Source organism: Pezoporus wallicus, unplaced genomic scaffold (genome assembly GCF_028554395.1).
Source record: "Pezoporus wallicus isolate ANWC-B61680 ecotype Strahan unplaced genomic scaffold, APGP_CSIRO_Pwel_v1 contig_6972, whole genome shotgun sequence".
In the NCBI taxonomy this organism is placed as follows: domain Eukaryota; kingdom Metazoa; phylum Chordata; class Aves; order Psittaciformes; family Psittacidae; genus Pezoporus; species Pezoporus wallicus.
Genome location: NW_026639643.1, coordinates 227,409 through 251,213, shown reverse-complemented (window position 1 = coordinate 251,213; position 23,805 = coordinate 227,409). Strand labels below are relative to the sequence as shown.

Sequence of the window (23,805 nt, the reverse complement as noted above, 5' to 3'; positions counted from 1 at the left end):
CTAACTTACTTGTAAAAAGATAAAATATTAACTGGTAAATAACTGTAAAGACATTTTCTCCCACTATTGACACAATTGCAAAACCTTGCAATTACAGAAATTATATATATTATTTTGATATAACATTCATAACTAAGGTTATGCATAACTAAGGTTATGCATAACTAAGGTAACAGCAGTGATATATTAATCACACATAAAGTATATTATTTGTATAGATTGTTTGTTTACTGTCCATGGATTTCTATTTAGTAACACATAGAACCTTTGGTGCTCTCCAATGAACTCAAACTGGAATATGCTGATTTATGATACATATTTCCTATTACTCTAACTGCAGTGGATGCTATAATACTACTTTTTAGGTGCTAAAACCTTTTAAGTATAGAAATTGGAGTAGAAAATAAAAGAATACCTTTTCTGTTATTTACTGACCCTGATTTCCAGGCATAATGATTTAACAATATTTAAAAGATATTCTTATTTTGTGAAGCTCTCAAAACATGTGGTCAACAGCTTGTCCATGAAAGGGATTGTGCCTTGGAATAATTTAGGATCTGTTTTCTTCTGATATTTTTGTATGCTAAGTAGGTGAAAACATAGAAATCATCTTGCAGTTATGCAAAATTATAGTATTATTTTGTACAGCCTTGCAAACAAACAGCTTAGAAATAGATCATTCAGCCATAGAGAAGTTAGGAAATCAGAAGTATTTGATGTCAATAATAGAAAATGAGTGTATCTATCTTTGAAGATGTAGTATCTTACAGCCTGGTTTAAAGCTCTGACTTAATCCTTGATATGTTTATTCTATAGTGCTCGCAGTCTTGCCAGGAGGGCTTCTACTTCTGGAATGTCTTCTCCCTTAGCAGATCCAATATGACCCGTTTTCTTTTCTCTGTTGCTTTCTCCGTGACAGGCTTCCTTTTTCCCAACAGGCTTATTCCACACAGCAGAACTTGCTACAACATCACAAGTAGCTTCTTTGGGGACTGGGCTTGTTGTCAGGTTTAAACTGATACTGTGGTGCGAACATGACTTCTCTAGTTGTCCTTTCTGGTTCTCTGCAGAAGATAACCCAAACAAACATTGTTTCACTATTAAAATACTTAGTTTCAGTATTCTGTAATACAAAAAGACCTCTGGACAAAATTTTACACATAGATGAGATACTAGAAGAAGTAATGATAGCCAAGGAGAGAAGAGAGCAGACTTTGGCCTCTTCAGGAACCTGCTTAGTAAGGTTCCATGGGATATAGCTGTAGAGGGCAAGGAGGGCCCAAGACTGTTGATATTCAAGGATCACCTGCTACAAGCTCAGGAGTGCTGCATCCCAACCAGAAGGAAGTGCAGCAGGAGGGCCAGGAGACCTCCTTGGATGGATGAGGAGCTCCTGAGGAAAATTCAAATGAAAAAAGAGGCTTATAATAAGTGGAAGCAAGGACAGGTGGTCTGGGAAGAGTACAGGGATGTTGTCCGGGAAGCTAGGGACCAGGATAGGAAAGCTAGGGCCCAGTTAGAATTAAATTTGGCTAGGGATGTTAAAGATAAGAGGAAGGGATACTATAGGTACGTAGCAAATAAAAGACAGGCTAGGGACAATGCAGGCCCCCTCTGGAAGCTATCGGGAGAACTGGCTTCCCTGGATTTGGAGAAGGCTGAGGTTCTGAATGACTTCTTTGCCTTGGTCTTCACTGGCAAAGGCTCTGACCAAACCACCCAAGTCTTGGAAGGCAGATGCAGGGATTATGAAAATGAAGATCTTGGGCCCCTTAGAGAGGATCTGGCTCGAGACCATCTTAAGAACCTGAACATGCACGAGTCCATGGGACTTGATGAAATCCATCCACGGGTCCTTGAAGGAGCTGGCAAATGAAGTTGCTAAGCCACTGGCCATCATATTTGAAAATCATGGCAGTCAGGTGAAATTCCCAACGACTGAAAAAGGGAAATATAACCCCCATTTTCAAGAAGGGGAAAATGGATGACCCAGGGAATTACAGACCAGTCAGTCTCACCTCTGTGCCTGGCAAAATCTTGGAGCAGATTCTCCTGGATGGCATACTAAGGCACATGAAAAACAACAAGGTGCTTGGTGACAGCCAGCATGGCTTCATTAAGGGGAAATCCTGCCTGACCAATTTGGTGGCCTTCTATGATGGGGCTATGGAACTGATGGACAGGGGTAGAGCAGCTGACGTCATCTACCTGGACTTGTGTAAAGCGTTTGACACTGTCCCACACGACATCCTTGTCTCTAAATTGGAGAGACATCAATTTGATAGGTGGACCACTCGGTGGATAAAGAACTGGCTGGATGGCTGCACGCAAACAGTTGCAGTAAATGGCTCAATGTCCAGCTGGAGACCAGTAACGAGTGGGGTCCCTCAGGGATCGGTGTTGGGACCGGTTTTGTTTAACATCTTCGTCGCTGACATGGACAGTGGGATTGAGTGCGCCCTCAGCAAGTTTGCCGATGACACCAAGCTGTGTGGTTCAGTGGATACGCTGGAGAGAAGGAATGCCATCCAGAGGGACCTCGACACACTTGTGAGGTGGGCTGATGCCAGGCTCATGAAGTTTAACCATGACAAGTGCAAGGTCCTACACCTGGGTTGGAGCAATCCCAGACACAGCTACAGGTTGGGCAGAGAAGAGATTCAGAGCAGCCCTGAGGAGAAGGACTTGGGAGTGTTGGTTGATGAGAAAATGAACATGAGCTGGCAATGGGCACTCGCGGCCCAGAAAGCCAACCATATCCTGGGATGCATCAAAAGGAGCGTGACTAGCAGGTCGAAGGAGGTGATCCTGCCCCTCTACTCTGCTCTCCTGAGACCTCACCTGGAGTATTGTGTGCAGTTCTGGCGTCCTCAACATCAAAAGGACATGCATCTGTTGGAACAAGTCCAGAGGAGGGCCACGAGGATGATCAGGGGGCTGGAGCACCTCCTGTATGAAGACAGGCTGAGAAAGTTGGGGCTGTTCAGCCTGGAGAAGAGAAGGCTGTGTGGAGACCTCATAGCAGCCTTCCAGTATCTGAAGGGGGCCTATAGGGAGGCTGGGGAGGGACTTTTTACTTGGGACTGTAGTGATAGGACAAGGGGTAATGGGTTCAAACTTAGACAGAGGAAGTTTAGATTGGATATAAGGAAGAAGTTCTTTACTGTAAGGGTGGTGAGGCAGTGGAATGGGCTGCCCAAGGAAGTTGTGAATACTCCATCCCTGGTGGTTTTCAAGGCCGGGTTGGACAGAGCCTTGTGTGATATGGTTTAGTGTGAGGAGTCCCTGCCAATGCAGAGGGGTTGGAACAGGATGATCTGAAGGTCCTTTCCAACCCTAACTATTCTGTGATTCTATAAGACAAAAAATATTATCAACTTCAAAAGCAGTAGGCTTGACCTCTTGGAAGTGATTCAGTCTTTACATAACTTCATTAGATTAGCATCCATATTTCCTACAGAATCACAGGCAGAGCCTGAAAGGATCCTCTTTTCTTACTGGAATAAAAGAGAAAACAGTACTTGGCACCTCTCAGTGTCTTCCAAAGTTTTATCTGGTTAATTACATTTCCTACATATGTTTTTTTACTGTCCACATTTTAAAATGTGTTTTTCAAGATATATTTCAAATTAATTTCCCACTTTAATAATTTTTCTTTCCTTTGCATAACATGCTGCCTTTTTCTAAACATCAGTTGCACTTACTTTACATCCAGGAGCTTTGCTTGATTGACATGTATTAATACACATATTTCTTTTTTTTGTTACCCTCCCCAATCAAGTGACTGTTCTCCAAACCGGCATTTGAGTGGTCCCTCTCATAGATCTCAAACTTTTCTAAAACAAGTGTTCTCAGTATTCATGTAACCTTGAGCAAGGCTTGAAAACGGCTTCAACAAACTTGACATGACATTTAAAGTTTTTGTTATTCTCTGAAAGATGTTCCATCATCCCAATAGTAATGACTTTGGAGCACAGGCAGTCACTCATGACAGTGTGTTTTATGTGAGTGCTGAAAATTCCTACTGAAAACAGCTTGTACATTAAAAGGCAGCTGCTGAAGATATTTACTGCACTGTCATTCCCTGACCAGGGGCTCTCAGTGATGGATGAGGATTTTACACACTTTCTTGGACAATCTCAGCAAATTTTGTAAGTACGATCACCTTTTGGCAAGTGGAGGAAAATAAATACCTTCTTTCTATCATCTTCTAAATCAGATAAACAATTCTTAATTAAAATTTGATAAAAGCCGAATTTTGCACTTGGCTGAAAAATTTAATTTCTATTTTACACTATGGAAAATAATTTGACCCTGAAGATGCAGCAGCACACATTTCAGTTCTCCTGCATCACAGGAGGCCAAAGACTGTTTATGAACATACCTTTCTAATTACAGGTAATAAACCCAGCATATATAATTAAAAATCCCTGGTATGTAAACTCTTGATTAGCCCATTTGACTTAAATGTTTATATTTATTGAAGCTGAACACATATTTGTATGTTGATAAAAGAATGGTACCTGTATCAATATACAAAATACTAGTTGCATCATAGCCTTTTTTGCTTATATTCAATCTAGGGGAAGCAGGAAAAATATGTGGTATACTCTTAAACAACCTGTACTGCTCCACACACTGATTCAAAATGTGCATGCACTGGTGATTTGGTACCCTATCCCATTCCACCGTCATGACTCTGGATTGTTACCACACCTCCTTCAAATCTTATGTTATAGCAGTAAAATCAAAGAAAGAATTGCATTTTCAACCTATAGTTGTTGAGGTGGGTGCTTTAAAGAAGCCAATGCACTTTGCATATGAACTTAAAACTACCAGGATGGAAGCTGCTGCGGGTTAGCATGTAACTTTGATCACAACAATAGAAAAGCTGCACTTAGTTCAGCATGATAAAGGCTAAAAAGCATATAGTTATTTACTTTCAAGAAAAGCCCCAAGTTGAGATTAACTGACAAAGTAAGCACAAGAATAAACAGCCAATAATATGTTCCTATTAGAAAATAAAACTTTTTAACCATCAGAGCAATAAAGGTTTGGAATGCACATACATAGAAGTGAGAACAAAAAATTCTAATCAGTTATAAGTAGGAATTTGATCTATTTCTGAAGACAATATTTGATATGGCTTCCTGCCACAGCAAGGAGATGGCTTATTGACATTGGCCACCATTTTAATTCTACATTTCTAGAACAAAAGTTCCCACAGACAATCCAAAAATCATATAAATATCAACAGACTTTTCCTAAACTACTTCAAAACATTACAGCATAGACATACACAAGTTTGGTTTGTGCTTTTGGCAGGAAACTATATTTGAAACAAATTGTGGAGTAAAATAAATACATTCACACACACACCTTGGTTCAAACACACTTTTAAAGAGCTGAATATATTAAAGTTATAGAAGGTTAAAGGGAAAAGGGAAGGTTAAAAGGAAACTACTCATGGAAAGGCACTTCTACATGAAGTCTGGTTATGAAGAAAGCTTACATTTCTGGAGATGCACTGTTTGTCCACCTACTGTAGCAATGTGTACCTTTCAGCAGTAGCAAGACAAAAAGAAGCCAGACATTAAAAATTAGTGGAAAAAGACAGAACTTATTAACTTGTTATATATATTGGAAGTAGTTGAGACAAGTTTCTAATGTTTGGTCATTTGTAGTAATCAAAACCTGCCATTGACATGTACCATAACAAGCACTAGCCTGATAAAAAAAAAGAAAATTTAATTCATGTTCAAGTTTTCTAAATGCTGGAGTGAGAAGACATTTACCCATAATAGTTTTGACTTAAATAGTTTTGACTTTGATATTGAATTCTTCCAGGCACAGGTTACGCAGAGATCACACTGTATACTCTAAAGTCTCCATATCTAGATTCTGTGACATTTGAATCTTTTTATTTCCCTTGTTCAATACCTAACACTTGTGCGTCCTTCTGACCTATTAAAATTCTTTTTTTTTTCAGATATGACTTTCCTGAATGATGCTGTTAATCAAAAACATTTCAAAATCATATTCACATAACCTAGAGCCAAATAGCTGCTATCATCTAGATACAAGTCTTGAAATTACTTTGATTAACAGCAATACTCAGGAAACTCAGTTGAGAGAAAATTGTGCTTAATAGGTTTCCATAGTTTAAATGGTGTCCTAGCATAGAATAACTTATAACGATATGCTTATACTCTATTAAAGGCTGCGCACTTTATATTCAGAAAAACAAAATTGTGCACTAGCATGTGAACAAAGAAAAAACAGTAGTATAAGACCTGACTGCTGTGAACTTGGGCAAGCATAATATGATCAGTTGGAGATTTTTAAAACCTGCAAAACACTGTTATATACTACCTTTAATAGAGAACAGAAATGACTGCAAGAGGCTCACTGGAGATATGGACTTTTTAAAAACAACAAATAAATATTTAAAATAAAAAGGACTTTGAAAAGCTTTATTTCATTGCACAGTTTCTCAAAGTCTAGATACTGAGGACATATTTAGGTTTTATGTAAATACTTGTACACTGATTGAAAAAAAAAACCTTGCAAATACAATAGAGAGAACAGCATTACATGGCATTATATGCTTGTGTTACATTCATGTATCTCAATGTGGGTCATGACAAAGCCATAACATAAGAAATAACAATTGTAGTTACAACCTCATTAAACCTTTTACCAGGTTAACAGAGAAAAATGCTCAAACCCCCAGTGGAATACTTCTTATCTCTCAGGCTTACACTCCACATGCTACACCATATTCCTGACTTTTTGTCTCCATTTCCCTGTCCCTGATGCGTTGAACTGAAAGTCAGGGAAAAGCTATACCACAACACTGCTGCTACACTCATGTGTTTTCCCAGTAGGGAAACACATTTTCCTCATCATGGGAAAAGAGCATGTGTTTTTGACAGCAGGTTTTTTTTTACAGTACTTTTGTTTCACACTGTCCAAATCAGTAGTTGTATGGACAGTATATATAGGTAGTAAATTAATTTTCCCCAAGGTGAAACAGTTTTGCCTGTGACAGTAACTGGTAAGTGATCTTCCTGTATTTACTTTGACTTGTGAGCTTTCCTGCTCCTGTTCTTCCTATTCTGCTCCCTGTTCAATCCCACCAAAAGAGGGACTGAATGAGCACCTGAGTGGGAGTTGGTCTGATGCCTGAGACCCAACCTGTTAGAGAGGGTGAAGTTTTTACAATAAAATAATCATATAAAATAGTAAAATGACTGTATTTGAGAAATTTATAAATCAATAGTGAGGCTTTGTATATTAGAAGACGCTGCAATTTTGCCGTTTTGTATCATAGTTACTCTGTAACTAAATGTTACAATGGTAGTCTTGGTAGCAAGAGCTAACATAACTGGATATGGTGAGGGGAGTATGGGCGTATGTATTGTAAAACTCTACCCAAGCAGAACCTAAGTTTAAGATAGCCAAAAAAGGCATACCAGAAGCATCCTGGTGAAGATAAGAGAATGCTAACATCCACAAGACGATTGGGACCTGGCCAAGTAGAGAAAAGGTGAAGATGACAACCTGAGGAAGACTTCTTACTTCATCTGAGGAAGACTCCTTACTTCATCAGGGCGACCACCAGAGGGGGCGGCGCAAGTGCAGAAGAGGCTGATGTCGTAATAGACTGATGTAGCAATCTTTGATGCATATGTATTAGTCAATGATGTAATCTGTGTTGAATATGCACTAGTTACGAAATTCTAGTGTATAAATTGCGAACGCGATGTGACGGGAATTGGAACCAGATTTGGGTGCGTACCCCTGGTTCCCGGCGCCTCAATAAAGCTTATTGAGCTTTAATATAACCATCCCGGTGGTTATGTGTTTGTCTCGACGCTAACAAACCCACCACAATAGCTTAGAGATAAGATGATTACATCTGTCTTTTAGCATTCCTTATTTTAAATTTTCCAATTTAAAACCCTCACAAATTCTGAAAATTGTGATTTTGGATTTCCAGATTCCAAACTCTTGGCTTTTTACTATCAGAAGCACCAACAAGGATTAATTCTTGGTTTTCTCTCAAGTATGAAATGAGGGTCTTGTTTTCTGCACTGACACCCTCTCTCCCATTCCACTTACTCTAAGATGCTGGACAGTTGCAAGCCCTGATTTTTTTCAAGCACCCATGTTTCCTCAATGTCATTTATACAGCCCAAAATTGGTCTTTTGAAATCCATTCCCAGACCTTGGCATTGGTGTTATAATATAACAAGACCTTTCTTAAAAGTTTGCCTTATCACCCAGAAGCAGAATTTAGACATAATAAGAAAGATTGCTATAGCTAGAGGATCCGTGTCTATTACATAATGCCATTAATAAAAAATGGGATAGGTCTTTGCTGGACACTATAATGGAAAATACTTTAAATACTTTCTATTGCCACTTTTTATTAGTTTCATATTTTTTCAACAATTTCTAGGACTGACAAGGGTAGGATTGAAGAATATCCCTGAAATGTTAAAGGAGTGCTGTGTATTGTTATGACTTATTTTAGTTATGCCCTGCAGCCCCAGCCCTAACATGGAGGAATGGCACCTGTACTTGAATGAACCTTGCTTGAAAAGTAATTTCTTACATCTTAGCATGCCATGCTAGATGTTTACAACTTGACTAATCTAAAGCAGACAATAATGAGGCATGGAAAAGTGTTACTGATTTTCAGGACATTTAGAAAATATTTTTTATGCACATTTTATTGAAAAGTTGATGCTGTTCTTGAGTATTATTTAAAAAGATGTGAAACACAAGGAATAAACACTAACCAGTAAGTCCAGTTTAGATGAGACAAAGTTTTCAGATACAGTGAATATAGGTTTGTTTGTTCATTTCAAAGGCAAGAGTAGAGTATGTCAGCACTAAAGTGAGGCTAGCACAGAGGATCTATAGAAACTAAATTTCAAAGAAAATCAATTAAAAACTGTGAGCAAACCAATCTGTGACAAGAAGAACTATGCTGGACCAGCTCCCCTTTAATCGGCCTTAAAGCAAAGTCTTTAAAAACTCTCTTAATCCCTTCCCCTCCTGCATCTTCTCAAAGACTACTTTAAGTTCCTGTTGATCAGTCCATTCAATCTTTTTCCTATCTTTTCCAAATGTACTTTGCATTTGCATTGAGCTGGGACCAATTTCTCTGTTTAATATATCCTCACCTCTAATACAGTAATGACTTCTGTTACAAGAAATACAACTTGAAGTTACTGAGATTTAAATTAAAGTCTTGAGTGCCTGTCAAGATAAAAAGAGAACAGAAGCAATGACAGAAATCACCCAAGGTTTTTATGTAAGTGAGAGAAGAAACTTCTGAAGGTGTCTGACATCTAATTCAGATTTAGGAGTTTGTTATCCTCCCTATTTCACTCTGATTACAGTGGATCTTCCGTGTCTTCTCATGCATCTTTTCCAAAATGAAACCACATTGGGGAGTTTCTAGGAAACTGCAAAATGGGAGCTTCCAAAATACAAACCTATTCTGTGGTCATTATTTATTTTTCTATTTGAATCATTCTCGTAAAACTTGGAATTTATGTGCAAGTCTCAATTTCAAAATGGGTAGATATTCTGGCATAACTTTATTATTAATAAGTAATAAAATGAGCTTCTTATTTATGTTGGGATGAAGGGGGTAAAAAGAGAAATACTGATCTACATGGTTACCCAGTGGCAGTGGGTCTTCAGGAAGTGGCCAGAAATATTGTGCAGCCCAGGTGTTCATGGGATTTCTCCCAAAGTACAAATAGAATAAACATCAGCTTTTTCCTCTTCTTTAAGTCAAGAAATGATCAAGAAATTACAAGAAACTGGAAGTCAACATATTTAGACACACTGAAATTCCTGAAATGTGGCTTATGACTTTTTTACTTTGTTCACAAGTATACTGTAGCTTACCATTCCAAATACTCTTTAGAGTTAAAAGAGAGTGAAAAATGATGACTGTATAAGTTAGTGATCTGTGACAAGATACATAGAGGTCCATAGTCTAAAGCTGACAATAATTTATGTAGATCCCATACACTAAACTGCCACTGATGCCTTTGAGCAGTAGACAAGTTTAGTCTCTAAACCTGTCTGCATAGCATCTACCTATAGGTGAATACTGCTTTCAAGGTAAACTTTGATAAAGAATTTTAGGGATATGCATAAAGACTGCTGCCATCAAAGGAAAGCTACTGGCAGCTGCAGTGGATACTGATAAGTAGTATGCTGATGAAGATATCCAAAATGGAAAGGAAACACATAATTTGTGTCTTCCTTTACCGTTTGTTGCTGGAAAAATCCCACAGTAGGAAGCCTCCTACCTCTGGAAAATAAAAATCCCAACAAGTCCAATCAACAAAGCAAGCCTTAAAGACTGACCTGGTATTTACAAGATTCCACTCACTGCAGTTCTAAGTAACATGGTTGTTTCTGTTTTGTATTTACTATTTAGCATGATCAGTTAAAAAAACCCTCTATAACTATTTCTTGTAATTGCTTTAAGAGTTTAACACCATACTATTTCTCATCCAGTACTATTGATACAAGCTATCTGCTAGCTATTCTAGTAACTGCTACAAACGTATACAATTTGTATTTCCTATTTTTAGCCCAAACTTCCTTTCCCAGGTTTATATAAGCAAGAGTATTAGTAGGTTGCATTGCCTGAAGGTACGGCACGAATATCTTGTAATAACAGATCAAACCAATTGTTTTTCCCTCATCACCTGTTGCAATTCTCTCCTGCAAATATTTCTGGGAGAGAAATCCATTTACAGAATCCTGCAAACATTTCTGGGAGCAGCATAAAGATGAAAGGCTAGAGCTGAAAGCAAATCAGATGTGTCTTAGTTTCAGCAGTTGAGTAGAAACGTAATTTTCTCGTATTCCTGTAACAGGTACCAGACCAAAGTCCTGGGGCAGTTCTTGCCCATACAGGTCACGGTCACAGTGGGTTGTTGCTCACTATTATCCAGAAGACTGCACAAATAGCACGTTGCTCTCAGCTCCTCTCATTTTAAAACTTTTTAAAATAAGTCTTGGAAGGGAAGAGGGACAACAGAGAGTGCTGCATGCCGTTAATGATATGTCAGGTGAAAGTCTACAAATTTACTGACCTGGAAAAGGATTTATGAGAACTCCAAATCCTAAGTAGATTGAGAAAAGATTTACACAACAATGATGTCAGCTTAAAGATATCTGTGCGTGTTTGTAGCATGGGTGATTCTCAACAGGATAGGGGCAGACCTGATTGTGAAGTTTAACCCATGTAAACTAACATCCTAGATCGCCTTCATGAATACATTGGAGATAGAATGAAACTAAATCATCTTAGTTCATGAAACTTTCATTGTTTAAACATTATTATCATTATTATTATTATTATTATTATTATTATTATGGCCCTTTCTTTCCTCTGACAAAACTCTACAGAAAACAAAAGCATGCTGTCAAGGAGACTGAAACTGTGCAGCAGGAAACAGTAAATTTTCAAGAAGATCTTCACACAAAACTAAATATTGGGGAATAAAGGCAGAGGAAAAGTGATTCAACTTCCCCTTGCTCTGCAAGATTGCATATGCACTCCTTTGACAATTTTTCTCTCTCTCTTTATATGAAGCTCTCATTAATGCTTTCACTTAATTATTTCCTCTCTTTGGGATGGACTCTAATTGGGCCTTGCTCATGTGTGGAGAGGTAGGATACAAAAAGAAATGTGTCTACTCCACAGATGATCCAGCCGTGCTTGTATTTGACACCAACAACTGTACTTCGCAAGTGTGACAAATTGCTTTGAAAAGGGATCAAAATTCCAACACAGTCTAAAACAGGAATTATTTTTTAAAGATGGCTTTTACTGACTCTTCCAAACATCACTGAATTATCATATGAGACAAATCCGAGACACATTGTCATGGGTAATTAATCCAGTCATTGTGAATTCAAAATGCTGTTTTTAACATCATCATCACATGAAAAATGCGTACCATTAATGAACATATTTACTACCCTACATTCTAACAGTGAGACTCTTAGCAGCCACTTTAGTATGTAAAAAACCCCATCAGAAGCCAACTGTAGCATTTCCAGTTTCCTCTTTTCCTGATCAATTGCGTGCATTTTCTGTTTAGCAAACACCAGCTAACAGAATTTAATCTTCCTATCAGAGGATATTTTTTTTTTAATTTCAAGAAATCTAAGACACAAAACAACTTTGTGCTTACAGAAGAAACCTCTACCTCACTTACGAAGGAACTTAGAGGGAAAATTTCACGTAGAATATGAAAAAATAAGACAGTCTGAAAAAATAAATCCTTTACAATCACTAAGAAATCAAGGCAGAAGGCAGCAAGACCTCCCAAGCCACTGACACAAAGGATTCTTACATATAGTCTTGGTTTTCCTTTGTCTGTTATGACTTACAAAGCAGCCTTGCAAAAATGTTTAGCTCAAAAGGTGATATTAAAAACAAACAGTTAGAGATCATCATGGTATATTAATTATGCAAAAGAAGCCAAACTGAATTTAATCAGAAACAGCAGACTCCAAACAGGAAAAATTTTCTCTCTTTTTATGACAGAGACGGTTAAGAAAACATTTATGGTAATGCCAGAGCATCTGCTGATTAGTCAAAGCTGCAGGATGCCAACATTAAATCACTGAACCATCTTGACAGCTTCTGGGTACTCTAGTTTCATTCTAATAATAATTTGCTGTGAAATGTACCCAAATCTGAATATTAGCCAGAAAATGTTTACAAAGAATATAGGTAAGGGCAAATAAATCAGACACAAAATTGATTTGTGTCTGAAAAAAACCCCAACCTAAAATAGATATTTCAGAGCTGCATGCAAATTGGTAAATCTCTAGAAAAGACTAAGCACTTTAAGAACAGAATATAATTTTACCTATTGATGGTGACCTATCACTTTTTTTTCTTGCTTAGAACTGTTACATGCTTGTTTGTTTAATATAAATACAGATTAGCCATTTGAAGAAGGCCTGCACCATTTAAAATCAATTTTTAATTCCGGACACCTGAGGATTCTACACAGAACAATATACTTAATTGTAAAGCTTTAATTAATGCATCTATGTGCTGCAGAGGGTGATTACTTGAATAGTAAGTATAAGAGCTGTGTGATCTGGTTGCTAAGGAAATGTAAGAGAAAAAGCCCAAGAAAAGATGTAACAATGAATCAAGGTTTGATGACAGGGTAATTATTCTATGAACTGTCATGTTGAAGGACTCGCAAAACATTGACCTGCACATGATCACACATCAGAAGATTGTCTGAAGGGTAATTAAAATACTAATACAGAAGTTCAGTCAATCACAAAGAGAAAAATATAAGCTTGTTTCTCTGTAGCACGCATGGTCAAACGTATTCTCATGTTAAATATAAATGCTTGAACAGTGCAAGAATTCAGAGGACAACAGATCATGGCAAAGACCACTGAAGTTTATATAAATTAGCACTAATACTTTTCTTTCTTCAGCTACTTTGGGCATTCAACTAAATATTATTCATACTATGACACATTAAAGCGTAAAACCTGTGAACCAACATTCTGAAGGACGTAGGGAAAAAATGTAATCTTTTCAAAATTGCGTGCAAGGCTACTACGTTGCAACTATACTGATTATAAATGCCTACAGATATCTACTCAGTGTAGACCAAAAAATACCCCATAAAGCAACCTACCTCCAGCACCAAGTTAGTCTGTGATGAAAATCACTTGGGTGCTCAGACTAAAAAATTCAGAAATCTCCTCACTTCCCCCCCCCCAGCCCCCAATTATTGTTTACGTAACTGAAGATACTGGAAGCTGAAGTGGTTGTATAAATTTAACTCTTGTTATCTAAGAGTATGCATCTTAAACTAACGTTTGATTGCATTTATACAGGTGCATTTCCCTTTAAATTACCAAAAATGAATACTCTAAAATATTCTCAGTTAAATTTCAAATCAGAAAACACAAACTACAACTATGAAATATATATAATTCATTGACTATGGATACTCTTCAAAAATTTAAGACCACTGAGAACACTTGAAAAGATTTTTTGGAACACTTGTACATAAATTCATGAAGACCACGATGTCCATAGGTGGTATCTCATTTCATACACAGGCACAACCATTGCACAATTCTCAAACAGTAAATGCTTTTTCTCCCACCATATTTTAAAGAGATGCTAAAAACAGCTAGGACAGATGGATGTCTGGCCTGATGGTCAGGGTCAACCCACCACAACAGTATTTCTTTTTTAACATATAACGTTACAACCTTGAACATATTTTGAAAGGGTTACATTAGAAACACAATCCATATAATAATTATCATAATGGCAGTTCCTTTTAGAATGAATATGTTCTGTAAACACATTGCTAACTCATCAATTCAGTTACTCACTCATACCAAATATGCTAGTTATATTTTCAAATCTTTTCTAGCATCTTCATTAGTGCTTATTTCAAAAGACTAATGCCATACCCAAATAGCTTGAATGCAAAGAAGGAAAACAAATGCTAAGAAAAAATCTCCCAATATTCAGCAGCTTGCTGTGGTCTAAGTAAAACTTATTAAAATGCAAATTTCAAGCACATCAGTAGTAATTTCAAAGTAACATCTTATAGTAAAAACATAATTTTCAGTTTTGTATAATAAAATAATAACGCAAATCTAGATTCTCAACATTAGCCAGCAGTATTAAGAATAACAATTCAGCAGACTCCATAGACATTTGTAAAAATTTTGAAGCAAAAATACTAGGACAGATATTTATATATTTTTACTCCAGAAACATCTTAATGGAGGAAAACTATGGGGAAGGGAGTGGGTAAGGCAGAATATCCTCTACCTCTAAGGATTCAGCTATTGCAATTGAGAATTTATCTGACAACTTCTCTTAAATATGTTTGCTTTTTCTGAGATTACTAACTACATACTTTTTTCCATAAATTAAGCTTAAAATTGGGGCAGCTTCAATGAGCTGAAGCAGATGTATAAATTGATTTCTTTTGTTATCTAAGAGTATGCATCTTAAACTAAAGTTTGATTGCATTTGTATAGGTGCACTTCCCTTTAAATTAATAAACATTTTTTTGGGTCCTAATGAATACTCTAAAATTCTCAGTTAAATTTCAAAACAGGAAACACAAACTACAACGATGTAATACATATAATTTGTTGACAACAAAGAGATACGTATCACAAGTACAGAAAGAAAACTAGCTCTTTTCTTTAGTGGTGTATAAAATTGGGCATGCTTACTTTTGTGCGTCGTTGTGCCTGACCAAAGGCCATGAGATTCACTGGATGAAATGAATTTGTGCTGATTGCCTTAGGCTCCCTTCACAGTAAATGAGAAGTAAGAAGCACTTCTAAACTGTGCTTCATTTCACTCTAATGTAGATACTTTAAATAGGTAAAGAGAGTTTACAGGTGATTAAGTCAGATGTGAATTCGTGCACTCTAGGCATCTAAACTTCTGTATATGGAAGCTTCTCCCTTTTCACTGCAGCAAAGTCTGCATAAAAAGGTGGACTTCCTAATCTGGACAGTGACAGCAGAATGTAGAGATCATACATTCTCTATGAGGGAGGAAAGGGTGCAGATCTTGCAAGGCCTGATAGAACACTATGGGTACTTCCCGCCTACTTAACACAAACTACAGAATTTCACAAAGTTTTTTCTGGCTGCTTAAAAAATATGAAAATAGAATTGAAATTATATTCTGGCTGCTACAGTGAACAGATCAGATATAAACAGGGGAACTCTCTTTTGAATACAATATACTGACAGGAACTGCAGGTGTGAAAGTTGTCATTATTAGCTGTTGCAGAATGGCTCCAAGAGCAAGGCCATGGATCCTTAGAGGCCTTGTGCGAGCAAAGCAAGGTGTAGGCCTCACCAGTAACCGGATACTGGATGTGGGAGGAGAATGTGAAGGAAGCTGTGTAGAACTAACCAATACTGTTCTGACTAGTAGGTGTGGCTAAACACCATGCGGATATAAGCGAAGTGAGCCCCAAATAAAGTAGAAGCTTGCTTATCACCCATATTGGGTTGGCGTGTCTTGTTTCTCCTCGCCGCTCACAATTAGCTGTCACAATTTTTTCCTTTTTAAAAATCTTCCATGTTCACTAAATTTTTTCTTAAATAGACATAGATCTTATTCAGGCTCCTACCTATCTCTTGCAGATTTGTGATACCCATACTTTTGTGCAGCTTTGCAAGATTCTGACAAGCTTGAAACATTCTATATTTAAAATCAGCCTATATCATAATGATTCCGACTTCTGTACTGGTATGTGCAACCCTACCCTTCCACATGAAAACCTCCACTGCTGTAAGCTGAAGTTGGCATAGACTTAGTCCTGGCTATGCAAAACTTGAAAACCCAGTAGTGTACATTCAAACTTAAGAATCTCACATCCACAGAGGACTAAGTGTTTAAGTTTAGCCTTTAGGGATGAAGATATAAATGCGATGCTTTTTATGGCAAGGCAACTCTGTGATTTTTAGATATTAGTCAGTCATGTGTGTTTGAATTTTTGCTAGATAGATAGCTTTGTAGATGAAAAAAATTAAGGCAAAGTGATTTGAATCCCATGAAAATATTTTATGAACTCCCTCTTAAAAGGAAACATCCCATAACAGTGCTTATATAGAGTATGTGGCAATGTTAGTAATAGGTGAAATTGTGCGTTGAAACAATAGTACAAAGAGAAGAGATGATTATATTTGAAAATCTGTTAATCAGTAGAGGGTTTCTTTTGTATTAAGAACAAGTTGAAATTCTGCTATTGTGTATCTTAGTTACTTTATAACTAAATATTACAATGGTAGCTATAATGATAAGCAATTAACATAGCCATATATGGGGAAGGGTATATGGGTGGATCCAGGGGAGTATTGTGAAACTCTACCGAAGCAGAACTCACGAAGGTACCAGGAGTAGTCAAGTGAAAATAAGAGAATGCTGGCGTCCACATAATGATTGGGACATGTCCAAGGAACAGAAAAGTGAACAGGATGACCTGAGGAAGACTTCTTACTTCATCAGGACGACCACCAGAGGGGGGCTGCGCAAGCGCAAAGGAGGCTGATGTCGTAATAGACTGATGTGGCAATCCTTGATGCATATGTATTAGTAAAAGATGTAATCTGTGTTGAATATGTATTAGTGACGACATTTTTAGTGTATAAATTGCGAGCGTAATGTAACGGGGTTGAAGCCAGATTTGGGCGCGTGCCCCTGGCTTCCCAGTGCTGTAATAAAGCACCTCATAAAACCGTTCCGGTGGTTATGTGTCAGTTCTTATGCTAACAGCAAGATTAAAAAAAAAGTATAAAAAAAGTATGCAGTGCTAAAAACTCTTAACAGCACCTGTTATTCAACACTACTTTAATTCATATAGTCTCACTGCCATTCAAAATAAGCAGTAAAAATAATATTTTCATTGGATCCTATCATAATACTTTATGCATATATTAAAATCATTTGCCTCTTGCTTATAAACATACAAAATATGATGTTAAATTTGAAATATTCCATAAAAAATAAAGCTAAAGAATCAGTAAAGAAAAGCATTAACGTTTCAACGTAGAAAAGGCAATAATACTAAAAAAAAATTGGCATGAAACAAACACAAGCAGTTACTTAGGACTCAATCTTTTGAAAAGACTGTTTTGATAAGTCTTTTTATCATGTTTAGTAGACTGTAACACTGTATTTCATCTTTCATTCAGAAACAAATCCAAATTACCTATGCCCATCAGAGTTAAAGTAGAAATGATGTTTTCCACATCAGATTATGCACACCTTTTATTCTTTCATGCATATAAGAATGACTGATAGATATCCAGCTCAAATGTATTTCAAATTTAGGAGACACCTTTGTGTGTAACACAAAATGTGGGATGTTGCCTACAGATCCTATGCATGCACTAGCGCTATATTTCACTGAAATAAATTTTTTCTAGAGTATGGTAGCCACAATACAGAATCATTGATGCCCTGATGCTCAGGGGGACCTTATTGCTCTTTACAACTACCTGAAATGGAGTGAGGAGGTGGTGGTCTCTTATCCCAAGTAACAAGTGATAGGACAAGAGGTGACTGCCTCAAATTGCACCAGGTGAGGTTTAGATTGGATATAAGGAAAAATTTCTTCACTGAGAAGGTTGTCAGGCACTGGAACAGGCTGCTAAGGGAAGTGGTGGAATCACCAATCCCCGGATATGTTCAAAAACTGTGTAGATTAGGCCCTTAGTGACTTAGTGGTAGACAGTTGGACTTGATCTTAAAGGTCGTTTCCAGCCTAATTGATTCTATTAATCTTTGATTATGCCTGACTCTGCAGGACAATAATGGCAAAGAGATTGCACTGTCAGGGGACTAGTCAAGGAAAAAAGGTAACCTTCAGAGCACAATTAAAAGCCCATACTTTAGATATGCACTACCTTATTTTGATTCAAGAGAGAGACTAGCTTAGATTAGTTTTAAACAGATAGCAAATCAGATCCCATGTAATTAAGCGGAATATACCAGACTGTGGACTTTATTTACCTGCCTTACATGTGTCTAAATGTGCTGAAGAACTGCCAGCTGTGAATGGCAACTTCTGACTGATACTCTAAAAAGAAAGGTTTTTCAAACAGAAGTAAGTCATACAGAGAAGTGGGCTCAAGTAGCTAAATGGAGTATGCGACAGACAGACACTGTTGACAAAATTGTTGTGGATGATGGCTGTCTGGCTGTAGAGAATGCACTGACATGACTGAAAGGTTGGACCAGATGATCCCCAGGGTCCCTTCCAACATGGTCTTCTATGATTCCATGACTGCCTCTGGAAAGACTGGTAAATCTTGGACTCCTCACCTGCCATTGGAAGACATTTCTCCTACTCAGAAAGCAATTCTTGACTACTTTAAAAATGAAGGTCATTAGGAAGAGACTGTACTTTTTGTGTTAGCTCCCTAAGAACAGACTAGTTTCAACATTAATGCTAAATCAGTCATGAGAGGATAGCTTGCCTTCTAACCCTGGAAATTTCACCAGGTTTAGTTTCAACTGTTTGTATTTGCAGTTTTTCACTTTGTTTTCAATGGCTTAATTAAATGCTTTAATTAAAGACTTCTTTAAAAAGACAGTTTTGTAAAATATCTAATGGTAATAAAATTATTGTGAGATACAGTTAATTCTATATTTATATAAAACACTGACTATATATGAATCTGCAATAGATAAGGCGTCTTAGAATTAAACACTTAAGATGGATGAGGCCATTTTGGAAAATCATTTTCTGCTATTTTCAGCTGCACCTGATCGCATAGAGGGAAAGGAAGTAGAGGGAAGGGCCAGATACCCAAATTTATGATTGTATAAATCTAGAGCTTAGAACCGCACTTAAATTTTGTGCAGACTTATTTGACTTGAAGACATGAAATCCACTAAATAGGAGCACTGAACAATAAGAAGTTGAAATACAGTAGGATGCTGGGGGCAATTTAAGAAAGCACACCATCACCTGCATTTTTTAGGTGTTTTTTCATAAAAACAGTTCAGAAAGTTTAGAAATAAGGAAGTAAGATGATGATGAAAAAAATCACTGATGTTGCATATTTTTTGACTGATGCTTCATACTGTTTCTCTTTACGTCCATTAACTGCCCTTTATTATTACCAAAGCATGAGATTTTTTTTTTTAATTGGGTTGAAGTAATATACATCTAGACATAGCATCAGTTAAATATTTTACTAGTTACATCCTCTCACCATATTTATTAAAATATGAATATAATATTAAAAAAATGCTATTACAGGGTGGATTGAATATTCAGTAATGTGAAATTACCATTCATGGAAGTATTATTGTTTCAATGTAAATATGTGGAGGTTAGAAGCTACAATTATACATGGGCTATCAAAGAAAATATATGAATTATGTGAATAAAACCATTAGGTTTCTCAGACAAAATTTAAGTCCTTTTTAGTAAGGTCTTCACATCAAATGTTTGAGTAATTGCCATAATATTTCACAAAATAACAATGAAATGCAACAGCTGGTTGAAAATAAATATTGTCATATTTCATCCTCACTCTTTGAAGATTTTTTTATCTTTGTAGATACTTTACTAACAGGTTTTACCCCCATGAACACTATGTTTGTCTTCATTTGAAAATGTGGTCTACCAATGTTTCATATTTTGTGTTTGACAATTCTGAACTCAAATATACAGTATTGTCCCTTTTACTACAGAGAAACACTGGTTTAGAGTAGGATGTATACTACTGCAAGTAACACTGTGGTAGCTGTATCACAATTCATTGGTAGCCAGTTTTCTAACAAATGCAAGTGAGTAGCAGGAGAGGAAACATCCTTATTTAAGACTATAAGGAATACAGAATAGACAGAAGCAATTAAAAAGATATGCACTAGTACACCTTTTAGAAACAGGCATTGGGAAACATCTACTGTTCAGTGCTAGTTAAAGACATTAGACAACTTCTTGTGGTAAATAATCCTCCAGAGAAATAAAAAGCAAAACACACCCTGTTAGAGAGGGTGAAGTTTTTACAATAAAATAATCATATAAAATAGTAAAATGACTGTATTTGAGAAATTTATAAATCAATAGTGAGGCTTTGTATATTAGAAGACGCTGCAATTTTGCCGTTTTGTATCATAGTTACTCTGTAACTAAATGTTACAATGGTAGTCTTGGTAGCAAGAGCTAACATAACTGCATATGGTGAGGGGAGTATGGGTGTATGTATTGTAAAACTCTACCCAAGCAGAACCTAAGTATAAGATAGCCAAAAAGGGCATACCAGAAGCATCCTGGTGAAGATAAGAGAATGCTAACATTCACAAGACGATTGGGACCTAGCCAAATAGAGAAAAGGTGAAGAGGACAACCTGAGGAAGACTTCTTACTTCATCTGAGGAAGACTCCTTACTTCATCAGGGCGACCACCAGAGGGGGCTGTGCAAGCGCAAAGGAGGCTGATGTCGTAATAGACTGATGTAGCAATCCTTGATGCATATGTATTAGTAAATGATGCAATCTGTGTTGAATATGTATTAGTTACGAAATTTTAGTGTGTAAATTGTGAACGCGATGTGACGGGAGTCGGAACCAGATTTGGGTGCGTACCCCTGGTTCCCGGCACCTCAATAAAGCACCTCATATAACCATCCCGGTGGTTATGTGTTTGTCTCGACGCTAACAACCCTACTCTGGATGATACTGACACTGTATATGAAGAACCTTCAATTCTTTGAAGATCAACTTTCACCACTGGCCATAAATCAGTTTATTGTAATTATCACTGTACTACCACATGACTTACTATTTGGGAAAAAAAAAAACCAACAACAAAATAGCAATTTTTCATTCTCATGGCATTTACTGCTTTTAAGCAGCGGTAATTTTCCAAAGTAAACACCACCATGCATAACTGCTCGCTTCCTTTCCCCTGGAAACAACAGTAATGTTGTTTAAATAATTGCTCATTTAAGAGTATTTGGTTTATTTTTATATATAGCTTTCAGTTAATTTCAGTGAAAAGAAATACCAGACACTTATTAATAGTGCATTACTATAGTATGAAATTGAGGGCAGTTTAAAAACCTGTCGCTTAATGCAGTTATTGTTTCACAATTGGAGGAATAATTTCTTGTAGACTGACATGTTTCCTTATGTCACAGCTATTCTTCCTTTACAAAAGCTGTTACTTTGATGGGGAGGACAAATGCCTGCCGTATATTACTATGCAGTCCATTACAATAGGTTCATTCATATTTATAATACAATCTGTGATGTTGATGCAATCACTTTAGACTTCACTGTTGTTTCAAACAAATCCATAACTGTGAAAAAGGCAGGCTGTTGACAGGAGTTAATGTGGGTTTTACTCTGTTTACAATTGCTTTCTAATCTACTAAATGGCTGTGAAAATTGATGCACTGTTAGAAGTGCTTTTATACACTACTACAGATAAAGGGCTGTTATACTGCAGTAATCTCTGCAATGCTAAATTGAATTTTCGACAGTGCTTTTTTTTGTTTGTTTGTTTTTCCAATTTGAATGTGACAAGGTGGGCTACTCAATTTATGGTAAGCTTAATTTCATCAATGCAAAGTATTTTTCCATCTTTATTAAGTGAGATGCCTATTATTGCTAGGAAAGAAAAAAAGAAGTTAAAACTTGGGACTATCACAATATGTACTCTGGGGAAAATCTCTTGGCCAAAGCATGGGCCAGAGTCACTAAATTTTGTTATCACATTTGTGATCTCTTGAAGCTATGCAAGTGAATTCTGCAGTGAAATGTAGTGGAGCTCGCAGAACTGCTCGCCTTGCCATAAAGGCAAACAGATTCTGTTTCAACATCACAAAATTAAATTTAAGATTAGATTATTTGCCAGAAATTAACTTTCCAGTGGAATTTTAGGGATACATGTAAAGATAGTGTTTTATCTACATAACCAATGAAATCACAGTCATAAAAATGTCCAAAGAGTGGACTTTAGTGTACTACCCTAAAATGTCAATTGGAAAAAATATAATAAAGCCTTTTAAGCTTCAGATTTCCCTGATAAAGAAGGTGCAAAGAAATCCCAAAGGTGCTTTGGTACAAAGACGACTTTAGTACTGTAGAATGGGTGCCCTAAAAAAATTTCTCACACACTTCTCTGAAATGTCTGGTGTCTCATTAAAATTTGAGGAATGCAAGACACAATTTCTTTTTATGTTAAGGAGTTGCTAATTTTCTATATGAATATGAAAATATTACTAAAAAGTAATGAACAGAACTTTTAAATGGCTTCTGATAGAAAAAAATGCTTTATATTCAAGACATTTGCATGATGAATAACTTTAAAATTTGCTTATGTCTTTTAATACTAAAAGATTTAATAAAGAGGCATAGTTCTTAGATAACAGAATAATTTATGTTGGAGGAGACCTCTCTCCAGGTCATCTGGTTCAAACCCAGCTTCAAAGTGAAACACAGTTGTTAAGTTGGACCATAAAATTTTTCAAAAAATAGGCTGTTAGAAATTCAAACTTCATAATTCAACTTTGGTGACATTTAATCACATCAGTTGAATTCACTAGTCCAACATAACACAAAAAATGCTCACGTGTTTCATGCAAGACAGTCCGATTATTCTATGCAGAGTACTAAGTAAAATTCACTTAAACAGTCTATCAAGTAAGGAACACAAATGTGTAGTAACCAGGCTTCATGAACAATAAAGCTCAAAGAGAATTTTATCTCTTGAGGTTTTTTTTGTGCTGTATGACTTATTTATTTTCTTGAATGCTCACTTCTCCTCTCCATGTTCAAAAGAAAAAGGGCTTAAGAACTAAGTTCTATAATTCTTACAGACTCAGAGAAAGAACAGCTATTAAAGTTAAGTGCTACTGAATAAGTCTTACAGGTTCTGCAACATAAAGAATAAATGAAAGCTTGTTTTGCAAAGATGGAATATTAGAAGATGAATCATAAGTAGGTACTTCTGAATTTGCTTTAAAATGTACTGGGAACAGTCATCACTGGTAAGCTAACACTGATTGTTTAAAAGTACCCTACTGATTGCAGTTGCAAATGAAATTTCTTGCACTAACAAATTAAGTAAAATATTACACAAAGTAGTTCTACAGAAAAGCGATTATTTTGCTTGAGTAGGGTTAAGAAAAATCTGCTGTGCATCTGTCACACTCCAATATTATTTTGTTATATTAGATCAGCTAATACAACCTTTAAG

The 23,805-nt window shown here is 36.6% G+C and overlaps 1 protein-coding gene across 1 annotated transcript in view; it reads right to left on the bottom strand.

Annotated features, from left to right (window-relative positions):
• Positions 1 to 291: 291 nt before the first annotated feature.
• Positions 292 to 23,805, bottom strand: part of DIAPH3 (diaphanous related formin 3) — a 225,541-nt gene continuing 202,027 nt past the window's right edge. Inside the window, exon 28 of the mRNA XM_057415289.1 lies at positions 292 to 1,064. Within this exon, the coding sequence (XP_057271272.1) occupies positions 811 to 1,064 (254 nt within the window). The 3' untranslated portion in view covers positions 292 to 810. The remainder of the gene's footprint in view (positions 1,065 to 23,805) is intronic.